Source organism: Hemitrygon akajei, chromosome 23 (assembly GCF_048418815.1).
Source record: "Hemitrygon akajei chromosome 23, sHemAka1.3, whole genome shotgun sequence".
Classification (NCBI taxonomy): Eukaryota; Metazoa; Chordata; class Chondrichthyes; order Myliobatiformes; family Dasyatidae; genus Hemitrygon; species Hemitrygon akajei.
In genome coordinates, this window is record NC_133146.1 from 31,928,082 (window position 1) to 31,942,005 (window position 13,924).

The following is a 13,924-nucleotide window of genomic DNA, read 5'->3' on the forward strand; positions in this document are numbered from 1 at the left end:
ATATGGCACAGTAGCACATACAGTTACAATAGCAGAGAAACAGAGTCATAAAATAAAAGATAATACTGTATAGCTGAGTCCTTGGGTGTCATGGCCTGAAGAATGGTGGTGCTGGAGCCACGTTTCTGCAAGAACAAGCACTTAGCAGTCCCTATCACGCGCTAGTGCAGCTGCAGACAAATGCAATTCAGCTGCTCTTCCCAGCAGCGAACGTTAGAGAGCAGTGCTGAAGGGAGGGGGCCAACGCCTCCCCACCGTCCAACCCAGCACGGATTCCAGCACCCGCCGCTCTTCTGCCCTCTCGAACACTGCCAACGGCATCTCCCTCCCTGGCAGCTGACACTGCGGCACGAGGGCCTGGTCTCCCGCCGTCGGTCTCGCCAATGAACCGGACTTGCGGTATTCCGCACTACCAACGTCCAACAGGGTCTTGCAATCACAAGAAAAACATTCAAGTCAATCACTTGCACCACTTGTTGGACAGCGCACTTCCTCCGCGCATGGCCTCCAGTGCCTTCTTCCCTGGGTGGCTGTGGCAGGCGATGAAATGTCGTGCAACAAGTCCAGCCTTACAGCTGTCCAGCAACTTGCTAGTGGGGTAGACCTACAGTACATGGCATTCTTAACATCCAGTGGTGCCTTGCGATTGCACGAAAAATGTAAAGGATGAACAATTCACAAGTGAAGTCTATGTTACAAAGTCAGTGTGAACTTGCAAGAAGGGGCTGCTTTGCAGGTACTTTCCAGAATAATTTTCTGCAAAGCAAAACAGGTATTCTCATTTTTTGTACTAATGCTTTCACAGATGACCCTGGGAACTCAGATACACGTGAACTCAAGAGTTCCGACATTTTGAACATGCACAAGGGCATAAATTCCACAGTGTCCCAGCAGTTACACTGGTAAATCTGCTATTGAACCTGGGGTAGGTTAGCTATGGCTCAGGTCACAAATTCCATTCATTTCAATAAGAGAGGAACAGTTGAACAGGGCAGAGATATATTTCAGGTAATTAAGCAATTTTAGATGTTAATTGTTAAATGTATTTTGGAGTTTCCCAGTGTTGTAACAATTCATTTTTAATAAGTTAAGGAAGTATGCTTTTGATCGATTTTGAACATTTGTGAACATGTCACAGTTTCACCGGCTGCCAACAGAACCACTGCGAAAGTTGCTGTGGGAGTTCCGTTCAGGACAGGAGTGGAGGCTCCAATGAGCAAAGTTATTGAGTTGTTCTGAAGAAATTCCAAAGCAGCATCACGCGCCCCACACTTTTACTCACTATAAAATTGAGGCATGGTGATTGCCCTCCTGCTGGCAAACATGGTATGTGTAATAGGATTCTGCAATGTTTAAGTTTACTGCCCTGTTGGGTAAACTCTTGCTTGTATCTACCCACAGGCACTGGCATGATTATTGTTAAGTTCAATCCTAGCACATGGGTATCATTGTCAAGCCCATCACTCAGTGATTAAGTACTAATGAGCTGCATTACATTTATCCAACTTTTCACAGACAGAACATACCAAGATAGGCTTCCTAAATGTCAGGTAGTTGCCAATGTTGTGGCTTACTGTAATTGCAACAGCTTGGCAGAAGGCTCTGTTAGTACTGGTGCCCAGGTTTTGAGGATTTTAGGCACAGTACTTTTGGGATTTATAATCATTACGGAATGTAATGGCTTTAGATAGAGTACTTCTTAATGGTAAGTTGAAAAATCTAAAACAGTTGTTTCTCTGATGAGTAGAATCATAGGAAGAAGCTGAGATAAATCCTCAGCTTGGTGTCTCTGGCTGACATTGGTGGTGAATTCTTCAGTCTCGTCCAGGGGTTCCCAATCTGGAGTCCATGGACCCCATGGCTAATGGTAGGGGTCCATGACATAAACAGTTTGGAAACCCCGGTCCTGACTCTCACTGAGCTCAACCGTCTCTGTGATGGAACTTTCACAGAAATTTCTCCTGAATAATTGGTGGGTTAAGAGCTAAACGTATGCTACTGTAGATCACCAAATCCCCTGCGGTTGCTCTGCGATGATGTTGAATTCATTAGCGGTCTTGTTCAGGTCACGAGTCTTTTAAGACATGTTTATATGCTGTCCGAGAGTATGCAAACTTGTCAAATGACATACAAACATCATTACTGCTGTACCTGCATGTTTGGAAGAACTTCTTTATCTCAGTGGTGGCATGGTAGCGTAGCAGCTAGTGCTTCACTTCAGCGATCACTGGTTGTGTTTGATTCCTGTCTGTACATTCTCCCCCTATCTGCGATGATTTCCTCTGCATGCTTCAGTTTCCCCCCACATCCCAAAGGTGTACGGTTAAGGTTAGTAAGTAGTGGGCATACTATGCTGGTGCCAGAACTCTGGCAACACTTGCTGACAGTCCAGCACAATCCTCACTGATTTGATTTGAAGCAAATGACACATTTCAACATTGTTTAACTCCATTTCCTGTACACAAGCGTAAAGAAGAATTAAATAATTGTTACTCTGGATCCAATGCAGCACTAAAAAAACCTAATAAGAACACAATAATAAAAAACACAAAAATTATAAATACATAAGATAGCTTATATACAGAGACAGATTGTGTGTCAAAAAAATAAGTGATGGAAAAAAGTGATAGGAAATGATAAAAGTAGTGGTGGTGGGTGGAGGGGGAGAGTGTGAGGGATGGGTTAGTGGGTGGAGGTGTTGATCATCCTTAATGCTTGGGGAAAGTAACTGTTCCTGAGTCTGATGTGGATGCTACATAGCCTCCTCCCTGATGGGAGTGGGACAACAGTCCATGAACAGGACGTGTGGGATCTTTCATGCCGTTTCTGGCACCTTTCTCTATATATGTCCTTGATGCCTGGAAGGCAGGTGCCAGCGATGCTTTGGGCAGTTTTGACTGCCCATTGTAGAACCTTCCTGTCTGCCGCAGTGCACCTTCTGTACCACACTGTGATGTTCTCCACTGTGCGTCTGTAGAAGGATGTGAGTATAGATGTGCACAGTCTAGCTTTCTTCCACCTACAGAAGAAGAGGCATTGGTGAGCTTTCCTGATTGCCTGGAATGTGTTCTGAGACTGTGAGAGGTTGTGTCCTTCCAGAAGTTTGAAAATGCTCACAGCTTTCACTGCTGTGCCACCGACGTTAAGAGGGGTGTGAGTGATCTGATTTCTTCTGACGTCGACAACCAGCTTCTTTGTCTCGTTGACACTGAGGAAGTGGTTACGTACCTGGCACCAGGCCTCGAGCTCTCCCACCTCCTCTCTGCAGGCTGTTAGATCGTAGTTGGTGATGAGCCCCACCACTGATGAACTTGACAATGTGATTATTTGGGTGTCTGGCTGTGCCGTCGTGTGTGAGCAGAGTGCACAGTAATGGGCTCAGCACACAGCCCTGGGGGGCACTTGTGTTGAGGATAATGGAGAGGGAGAGGCAGTTGTGTATCCTGACTAGGTATATCGGAAAGTACATATTTCACTGCATGTTTCAATGTTTCAATGCACATGTGACAAATAAAGTTACTATTTTCTAAACTTTCCTTTCTCTCTCCCCACCCTTACATCAATGCATTTACTTGCAGAACCAGTTCCTAAAAAATAATCAGTGTTTCACATTTCATCAGTGTGTAACTGCAAAGGACTGATGAAGTGCCTTGCTCATCAGTTAAGAGGAATGAGCAGTGTAATTAAGATGCATATTTGCTGCAAATCATACTGCTTTAAATGCTAGACATTGCTTACCCATTGCCCTACCCTTTAGTGTAACTTTCCAATTTTCATTAGCCGATCTGGCTTCCAATTCAGTGACCACTTTATTAGGTACATCCATGCACTTGCTAGTTAATGAAAATATCTAATCAGCCAATCATGTGCCAACAACTCAAGCATAAAAGCACGCAGACATGGTCAAAAAGTTCAATTGTTTAGTTATTTATTTTATTTATAAGTACAGTGTGGTGCAGGCCCACACTGCCCATCAACCCACTAGCCTACTTACAGGACTATTTACAATGACCAATTCATCTACTAACCGATACATCTTTGAACTGTGGGAAGAAACTGGAGGTAACCCTACTCTACTGTACCATTGCTGTTCAGGCCAAACATCAGAATGGGGATGAAATGTGATCTCAGGAACTCTGACATTGTTGGTGCCAGACGAGATGGTTTGAGTACCTCAGAAACTGCTGATCTCCTGGGATTTTCATGCACAACAGTCTCTAGAGCTTACTGAGAATGGTGTGGAAATGATAGAGATCTGAGGAGAATTGGTTCAAGCTGACAGAAAGGCGACAGTAATTCAAATAACCACGTGTTACATCAGTGGTGTGCAGAAGAGCATCTCTGAACAAACACCACGTAGAACCTAGACGTGAGTAAGCTGCAGCTGCAGAAGGCCACAAGCATACACTCAGCCTATAGGAGGTACCTAATAAAGTGGCCACTGAGTGTACTTCCCTTTGTTTAGGTTGAAACCTTGGTTTCTGATTGAATTGCTTCACCTTTGAGAAATCTATAATCCTGCCACCTTCTTCCTTAACGTTGCCTATTACAGCAAGGTTGTAATCAATCCATTTTCCCTGCACAGTGCTTGATCGAAGACACTGTAGCCTGATCCTCGGTACACTGATCTAGTAATCCAGTTTATATGTTGATCTAATTGTCTCATTTAATGAATATATTGCCTCTAATTTCCTTATTTACACCATCACACCTGACATTCAAAACTTATGAATAACTGCTCCTGACACCATCCAAATCGATTCCAATTTTACACTATCTACTGAGTCAAAGCCCTTTCTAACTACTTGTAGATATCCCTTCTTAATAATGCTAACTATTCTTTTTCCTTTTTGCCTATACTTCCTAAACACCAAACATTTTTAAGTATTTAGTTCCCACATGCGAACATCCCATAGTCATGTTTCTATAATGATCATAAACATTCACGCTCCATTGATCATATCCATGCACATCCATTCTTAAGAATGTGATGTGCATGTACATAGGGTGACTTTAAACATGGCCTTTTCCCATACTCTCATCCTATTTACTGTTTGCTTTTGTTTTTGGTCCCTAATTGTCTTGATTATTTCTCTTCCATCTTCCAGCTTTGTCACCAGCACCACAGCCCAGCCACATTAATTCTCTCCTCCAGGTTGCCGTTTCCATGTCAACATGGTTCAAACCCTCTCCAAAAATCTAATAATACCTTCCCTCTCCACGCTTCAAAGATAATTGGTCCCACTCCTGCTGATCTGTCACCCCATTTAACTTGTACAGGAATTACCTGCTCCAGAAGTGGTCACAAAGCTTCAATTACCTAAAGCATCCTCTCCTTCACCATGGCTCCAGCCAAGCATTTTTGAGCTTATGATAACATGGGACCTCCAAGAGGACCACAACCTTGTCAGAGGGTTTGGAGGTTTGCCTCAATGACCTGGAAAGCTATGGCGGCTGGAGTCAGGGCCTTGTGTTTTGGTTCTTGGTAGGATCACCTATGCCAAACAGAATAAAGGGTAGAGGTCAGACTAAGAGTGGTCCACCAGTCCTCCAGGTTCAAGGGTTCAGCTCAGGGCGAACCACCTTGACTGGTCAAAAAAAAATTCACGGAAACAGCAATGAAGAATCCTTCTATTTCTATGTGCAACGGTGTTCCTGAGTTTCCACCCAGAACTTGCATGGCTAACAGTAGTGACTCTGAACCAAACCTGGGGCACAATAGAGAAGATGGCCAAGGTCAGAGGTTGAGGACCTTCATTACTGTTCTAAATGCCAGCAGCGAATTGGACAATATGATGATGATGATGACAACATGGGAGGCTATCTATCATAAAGTATCTATCTATCTATTCAGCCCAATGTGTCCATGTCATCTCCCAGGGAAACTATCCTGTTCACTCCATTCTCCTCCCTCTTCTTACTTCTTACTTACAGAATGTTGACATCATTACTTACTAAAAAATATAATGGATTTCAAATCTCATACCTAATAGTAAAAGTGCAGAAAAACATCACCATTGTAACATTGACTGAAAATCATTCCATTTCTGAAGTCTCAATGCGATTGCCATTTTTGTATGTGTTATTCATATATAAGAAAATATTGCTGTAATTAATGTCTTCAAAATAAATTGCCTCCATTGAATTTGTTACGAACCCCATAACTGGGTCACTTACCAGCAAAGATAGAGAGGTCCGCTGAAGTCTGATGGTACTATTTTTAAACGTTTTTATTTATAAAGGGGCACAAAAGTAAGGTTAATACAAACATTCAGATAATATACGTCGTCAATACTCAATCTAAAGCGCGGGTATTGTAACAATCAACAATAAGAAGTAGCTCTATCATTTGTCTAGGGGTAAAACTATTGTCCGATGGAAATATAAAAGTCTCGCCAGTTCATGAAGGCTGTTAGCCGTTTGGGGACCGCTGGGTTTTCACGGGTTGGAGAGAGAAAATAAACTTGCTAGTCTTTTGGACTCAAATCGTTGAATTGGGAACGTGAGTTCCCCGTTGTCAGTTTGAAATCCTTTTCGGGGTTATCAGCCACGCGTTTCCCAAGCTAGGGGAACCGAATCACACGTGGCTCCCGAACAGCTTCTCGTCCTTACGGGAGCGATGAGCGATGGTGTCTCCGTCTGGTACGTCGCTGGGGTACCGCCTCCTGCAGTCTCCTTTTTATCATGGCTGGCAGATTTGTAGATGTCAATCAAGGTAGGGTGATACAATCCCCACCCCACATTGCCCGAGGGTGTCGATGTCCCTGATAGCTGGCACGTACTATAGAGTTGCAATTCACACAGGTGTCTCTAAGAACAATGGTCAAATCCGTTGCATTGTCTCTCATTTCCTGGGTCCAAGACCCGAATTAATAGCGATTTTGCGATTCTCCGGAAGGAGGGGGCTGGTCCCGCACCCTTCGGCCCCTCAGAGCTGTGGTACATTCATAACAAATTTAAATTGCACCTTGGATTCCTGTCTATTATTACAGGAGGTTGGCAATAATTTGCCTTAGAATGCTCAGAAAACTTTAGATATAAATTCAACGTTCAAGCATATAGTTGAGACTTTAAAAGCACAATTGCTACTGTTTTTGTTCTCCTTGATTTGGCATTTTCTGTAGAATAAAAGGCCTTCCACTTATCTGTACGATCACGTACCCATTATGATGCAAGGTGAAGTTTTCTTAAACTTGTTTATGTGAACTGCACAATGTACCTGATAATCAGGTTACTTCCCCTTATCTCAAATTCAAAGTTATCCCCTCGAAAGACAGATAGTTCCAGATAATGATTAATAAGTCACACATGTTAGATATTCAGAGCAACACACACAAAATGCTGGAAGAACTCAGCAGGTCATGCAGCATCTCTGTTAACGAATAAAGAGTCCACATGTCTCGTCCTAAAAAATCAACTCCTTATTCCTTTCCATAGATACCTCCCGACCTGATGAGTTCCTACAGCATCTTTTCTGTGTCAGTCTGGATTTTCAGCATCAGCAGAGTCTTTTGTGTTTAGATATTGATATCCTGCTTCAGATGGTCATACATTAGTCTAAGAATGTGTGAAAATATGCAAAGCTGCATTCTCAGCTCACAGTCTGAGCTGCCCCAAGATGATGGTGGTGGATGTCTTTCAACCTGTATGGTTCTTGTGTAGTTGGTGTTTCCCAGAATTCTAAGTTAGGATAATATGTGCCACTGGGGGGAGATGGGGGGTGTAATTGTTACACTTCCAGAACTATGCATGTTTAAAGTATTTTCCAACTACTCAAGATTCCTCACCTAGACTCAAAAATCCATACACCTAAATGGAAGCAGAACCTTGTACCTCCAGAGATTCTTCTACAGAAAGTCTACCCGACATGCTCATTCTAACTTTGATTCTGCATGTCAATATTCCACAGATATCTTCAAATGTCCATGAGTAGTTACTGTATATTCTAAAAATTCCACTCATAAATTATATTTTAAATAAAGTTACTCATTAGAGCTTCTATGGGATTCACTTTAACACAGAGCACTGTTTGGGAGTTTGAAACTTCGGGATATTTTAATTCCTGAGTTTTCATAAAGTGTCAATGGTTTTCAATTTATGGGAATTGATTAATCAACAATAGGCTGCAGAGTGGTGTAGTTAATTGTGTCATTGCCTCACGGTGACAGATACAATCCTGATCTTGGGTACTGTCTATGTGGACTTTTTAATGTAATTCCTGTGACCCTCTGGCAGCCCTGTTTTCCTCCCACTTTCCAACAAAGTGCAGATTAGTAGGTTAATTGGCCGCTATAAATTACCTCTGGTGTGTAGGTAAATGCTCAGAATCTGGGGGCAGTTGATGTGAATGTGGGAAGAGACAAATGTGATTAATGTTGGATTCGTCTAAATGATGGATTTGGTTGGCCAAAGGGCCTGGTTCTGTGCTACATCTCTCTATACCACAGCTCTAATTATATACAGAGTTCCACAACGACTAAAATTTTCATCCCTTTTTAGTTGGTATAATCACCAGACTAAACCATGTGACTTGATGAAGCAAATGTTTAAATGGCACTACAGCAAAATTGATGTCATTGTATCATATTGTATTTATATCACTTGTCTCAGAGTTCACTTAAATTCCACAGAAGTATGGTCCAACCTTACAGTAATATTTTTCTGTGTGTGTCATCCAGCTTCCCCTTAAAAACATATTTGCACCTTCCTCAATGACTCAAGTTGTTGAAGGCATCTCTCTACAATTAGTCTGAGTAAAGAATTAGAATAGACAGCTTATACTGGAGAGAAAGTAAGACTGATTCAAAGAAAAATGTGGCACGATATAGAAATAGAACTGAAATGAGGAAGAGTGAGAAGAAGATACAAGGAAACCGTATAAATGCACTGTATTTGAGAGAAATTAGGGTAAATGATATAACAGAAGATATAGATGACATCAGATTCAGACTTGTTTATCACATGTACATGGAAACATACAGAGAAATGTGTTGTTTGCTTTAACAACTGGCACACCTAAGGATGTGCCTGGGGCAGCCCCCAAGTGTTGCCACACGTTTCGGCACCAACATAGTATGCCCACAATGCTCGGCAGAACAACACAGAACACAATAACCAACAATACAGCAACAGGGCAAGAGACACTGTTCTTCCCCAGCTCTGATCCGGCCACACACATACACACATCTTTAACCCCAGGCAACACGAGTGAATCTGCAGATGCTGGAAATAAATAAAAACACAAAATGCTGGCAGAACTCAGCAGGCCAGACAGCATCTATGGGAGGAGATAGTGACGACGTTTCAGGCCGAAACCCTTCATCAGGAGTGAAGTAACATGGGATGGTCGAGGGGGGTTAAGAAGTGGGGGGAGGGATGAAGTAGAGAGCTGGGAAGTGATAGGCTGAAGGGAAATGGGCTGGGGGAAGGTGGAGAATTATGGGAAATAAAAGAGAAGAGAAAGGTAGGGCTGGGGGGAGATTATAGTGAGGGGGGAAAAGAGAGAGAAAGAGAACCAGACTAAAATTATAGATAGGGATGGGATAAGGGGGGGGCAGGGGTATCAACGGAGGTCTGTGAGTTGAATATTCATGCTGGCAGTTAGGAGGCTACCTAGGCGGGAGATAAGGTATCGTTCCATCAACCTTTCCGCAGGGATTGCTCCCTACGCGACTCCCTTGTCCATTCATCCCCCCATCCATCCCCACCGACCTCCCTCCAGGCACTTATCACTGCAAACAGAAGAAGTGCTACACCTGCCCCCACACTTCTTCCCTCACCACCATCCTAGGCCCCAGACAGTCCTTTCAGGTGAGGCACCACTTCACCTGCGAGTCAACTGGGGTAATATACTGTATCCGGTGCTCCCGATGTGGCCATTTATACATTGGGGAGACCCGCCGCAGACTGGGAGACCGTTTCGCCGAACACTGGTGCTCAGTCCTCCAGCAGTGGCGGGATCACCCTGTGGCCACACACTTCAATTCCACAGACCACTCCCACTCCGACATGTCTGTCCATGGCCTCCTCTACCATCAAGCTGAGGTCACATGCAGGTTGATGGAGCAATACCTTATCTCCCCCCTAGGTAGCCTCCTTCCTGCCGGCATGAACATCCAACTCACAGACCTCCACTGATACCCCTGCCCCCCCCCCCCCCCCACCCCATCCCTATCTATAATTTTAGTCTGGTTCTCTCTCTCTCTCTTTTTCGCCCCTCACTATAATCTCCCCCCAGCCCTACCTTTCTTTCTCTTTTATTTCCCATATTCTCCACCTTCCCCCAGCCCATTTCCCTTCAGCCTATCACTTCCCAGCTCTCTACTTCATCCCTCCCCCCACTTCTTATCCCCCCCTCGACCATCCCATGTTACTTCACTCCTGATGAAGGGTTTCAGCCCGAAACGTCGTCACTACCTCCTCCCATAGATGCTGTCTGGCCTGCTGAGTTCTGCCAGCTTTTTGTGTTTTTATTTTTCTCTAACCCCAGGACAGGCCAGCTTCTTTGGCCTCCAGGATTCGCAGACATTGGGTCCCAACTACCCCAGTGGATTTGTTTATTATCAAAGCAACAACCTAAGCTGGCCTGCAATGACGTTTTTATCACATGGGATGATCCAGTACATAATGAGAAGCATAATTTTCAACTGCCCGATTGCTTTCCTTTTGGTGTCCCTCTCGGTTCCTGCTGTGATCTTACCTCACAATGAAATCTGAATGAGCTTCCTGCATGATTTGTTTCTCTGACCGTATGTGCTCCTGTTGCCGTGTGTCTACGATGTGCCGCTTTTTCAGGATCTTCATTGCAAAGGTTTTGGACTCCTCACTCTTCAACTGAACCTATGAAGAACAAAGGAGCCTTATTTTTGTGAAAATCACTTTGAGACATCACTGTCTGCCCTTATTTGTTCTGTTTTTATTGTGAGGTTTACAGTCCTTACTCTTCCAAGTAAATTCACTGCAACACCTGATCAAATAATCCGTAATAAATTAAAACAGAATTTAACCTGCATAAGTTAAGGACAAGGCCCACATCATTTTTTATATTGGAATTATAAGTTCAGCCATTTCTACCATGGGATCAACTTCATAGTGTTAATTTTTTTGCACAGTCTCCAATCCTGTGTATTCAGTTTACAACGTTGGCTGTAGCCCACAGGGATTATGCTGGTCTCTGCTCGGGAGAACTAGGACACAAAATACTAGATTATGGTTCCAGTGAAGCATGGCAAGCTATTGGATGAGGGATCTATCTGTTCCATCAAATTGGAAAAATGTTCCCCAGTATGCTTGCCATTATGTATTCTACGTTGGAGCAGTGGATCAGATGCTTCTCAGTGGTTAGAAGCTGCTTCAGAAGATTCTGCAAAGGCCATGAAAGGCAAATTTGAATCATTGATTCAAGTGCTGGAGCACTGGTCTGATTGAAGCACAGGAACACATGCAAAGAAGGCAGATCTCTAGTGCTTAGACATAAAGATAAATTTCAGTTGATGTTGGAAGGAGGTTTCTGAAAATATGAAGCATGTAGCTTAGAACATACTTAATTCCATTTGAGTTTAAAAATTTATCAAATTTAACCTTAATATACATAATGATGCTGCCTCCGCCGCTCTCTGAGGTTGAGAATTACAATGGTTTACAACCCTGTAAGAGGAATTCCTATTCATTTTATTTTTAAGTGGCTTATTCTCCTGAGATTATGTTCTCCTCTACTCTCACAATCTGAAAATGTGTTTTAAACCAATGGAAGTTGGACACATTTAAACATGTATATTAAGCAGTTTTCAGGACTGACAGCTTGAATGAGCAAAAATCTGAAACTTTTTCATTCTGGGTGTGATGAATTATGATTTGCAGGATGATTTTTTTCATAAATATCCTTTGGTTTTACAATATAGCCATGGTCTGGTCAATAAACAAGAACACCGAGATTTTTCTCAGAGCTGATAAAGTCTGATACAAGCAGGATTTTTGATAAATATAAATCAAAGTTACTGCAGAGCAGTGAGAATATTTCTGGCTCCAACATACACCAACACAGCCTCTGAGCTGTGCAAAGCTGATGGTCAATGCTAAATGAGCATCCTCAAGCACAATGAGTTATAGAAAAAATGCTTCCAGTGGGGCAGTCTTTGTCTTATCAACATGTACAAACAAGCTGGATGAACTCAGCAGGTTGGGCAGCATCTGTTGAATCAAGCAGTCAACGTTTCGGGCCGAGACCCTTCGTCAGGACTGAAGAAGGAGGGGGCAGGGGCCCTATAAAGAAGGTGGGGGGAGGGGAAGGTGCAGGTGAAAAACCAGTAAGGGGAAAGATCAAGGGGTGGGGGAGGGGAAGCAGGGAGGGGATAGGCAGGAGAGGTGAAGAAGGAATGTAAGGGGAAAGCACTGTGTAGTAGAAGAAGGCAGAATCATGAGAGAGGTGATAGGCAGCTAGAAGAGGAGGCAGAGTGAAAGTGGGATGGTGGAAGGGAGAGGGAGGGAATTACCAGAAGTTCGAGGATTCAATGTTCATGCCAAGGGGCTGGAGACTACCCAGATGGTATATGAGGTGTTGCTCCTCCAACCTGAGTTTGGCCTCATCATGGCAGTAGAGGAGGCCATGTATGGACATATCCGAATGGGAATGTGAAGCAGAGTTGAAGTGGGTGGCAACCGGAAGATCCTGTCTGTTGTGGCGGATGGAGCATAGGTGCTCGACGAAGCAGTCCCCCAATCTGCGTCGGGTCTCACCGATGTAGAGGAGGCAGCCCCAGGAGCACCGGATGCAATAGATTACCCCAACAGACTCACAAGTGAAGTGTTGCCTCACCTGGAAGGACTGTTTAGGGCCCTGAATGGTGGTAAGAGAGGAGGTGTAGAGACAGGTGTAGCACTTACACTTGCAGGGATAAGCACCAGGTGGGAGATCTGTGGGGAGGGACCTACCACCTATAGCTGCCTATCACCTCTCTCATGATTCTGCCTTCTCCTACTACCCATAGTGCTTTCCCCTTAGATTCCTTCTTTCACCTCTCCTGCCTATCTCCTGCCTGCTTCCCCTCCTCCACCCCTTGATCTTTCCTCTGATTGGTTTTTCACCTGCACCTTCCCCTCCCCCCACCTTCTTTATAGGGCCCCTGCCCCCTCCTTCTTCAGTCCTGACGAAGGGTCTCGGCCCGAAACGCTGACTGCTCGGAAGTCTGAGTTCATCCAGCTTATTTGTACATGTTGATTTGACCACAGCATCTGCAGTGTACTTTGTGCAGTCTTTGTCTTAACTTGGTTAGTTACCAGGTGTAGTGCAACAGGTGTAGCTACATCCAAGGGAATGTTGTGGAATTACAGGCCAAGATGTCGTCTAAGCCTCTGTGTTCAAAGGCCAGCAACATGGATGGTTGGTGAAGGATATCCGTGGATGTCAGGCTTCCCAGGTCGGTGGGTCCTAAGAGGCATGAGGGCTGGCTGGTAGGCGTGCCTGCAGTATGGGGTCCTGTCATTGGCTAGTCAAGGGGTTGATACCGAAGGTTGATCAATAATCCGGAAGTTGATACCCAATAGCCGAAGCCTGGAAACTGGGTGCTGGAGGCCCAGAGGCCTGTTCTGAAGTTGGAGAACAGTCCGTGTGTCTGGGTGGGTGGGAGGGAGGATAAAAAAGGGGAAAAGGGCTTGTTTTGTTGTTGTGTTCTGTTTTGTTATGTTCAGGGTTGTTTTGCTGAGCATTGTGGGCATGAGATATTGGTGCTGGAATGTGTTGCGATACTTGTGGACTGCCCCCAGCACATCTTTAGGTATGTTGGTTGCCAATGCAAAAAATGCATTTCACTGTATACTTGCGAATCTGAAGACTCTGTGAAACTATGTACTAAATGAAAGGAGGAAAATATGGAGGGGTAAGGGAGGACATGTTAAATTGTGGAACACCAAAAGGAAACAATTACCC

General features: G+C 44.1%; 1 protein-coding gene across 7 annotated transcripts in view; it reads right to left on the minus strand.

Annotated features, from left to right (window-relative positions):
• Positions 1-13,924, minus strand: part of LOC140715310 (cGMP-dependent protein kinase 1) — a 779,820-nt gene that overhangs the window by 37,683 nt on the left and 728,213 nt on the right. For all 7 annotated transcript variants that reach the window (XM_073027324.1, XM_073027322.1, XM_073027323.1 and 4 more), the window contains one exon: positions 10,700-10,839. In XM_073027324.1, the coding sequence (XP_072883425.1) occupies positions 10,700-10,839 (140 nt within the window). The remainder of the gene's footprint in view (positions 1-10,699; positions 10,840-13,924) is intronic.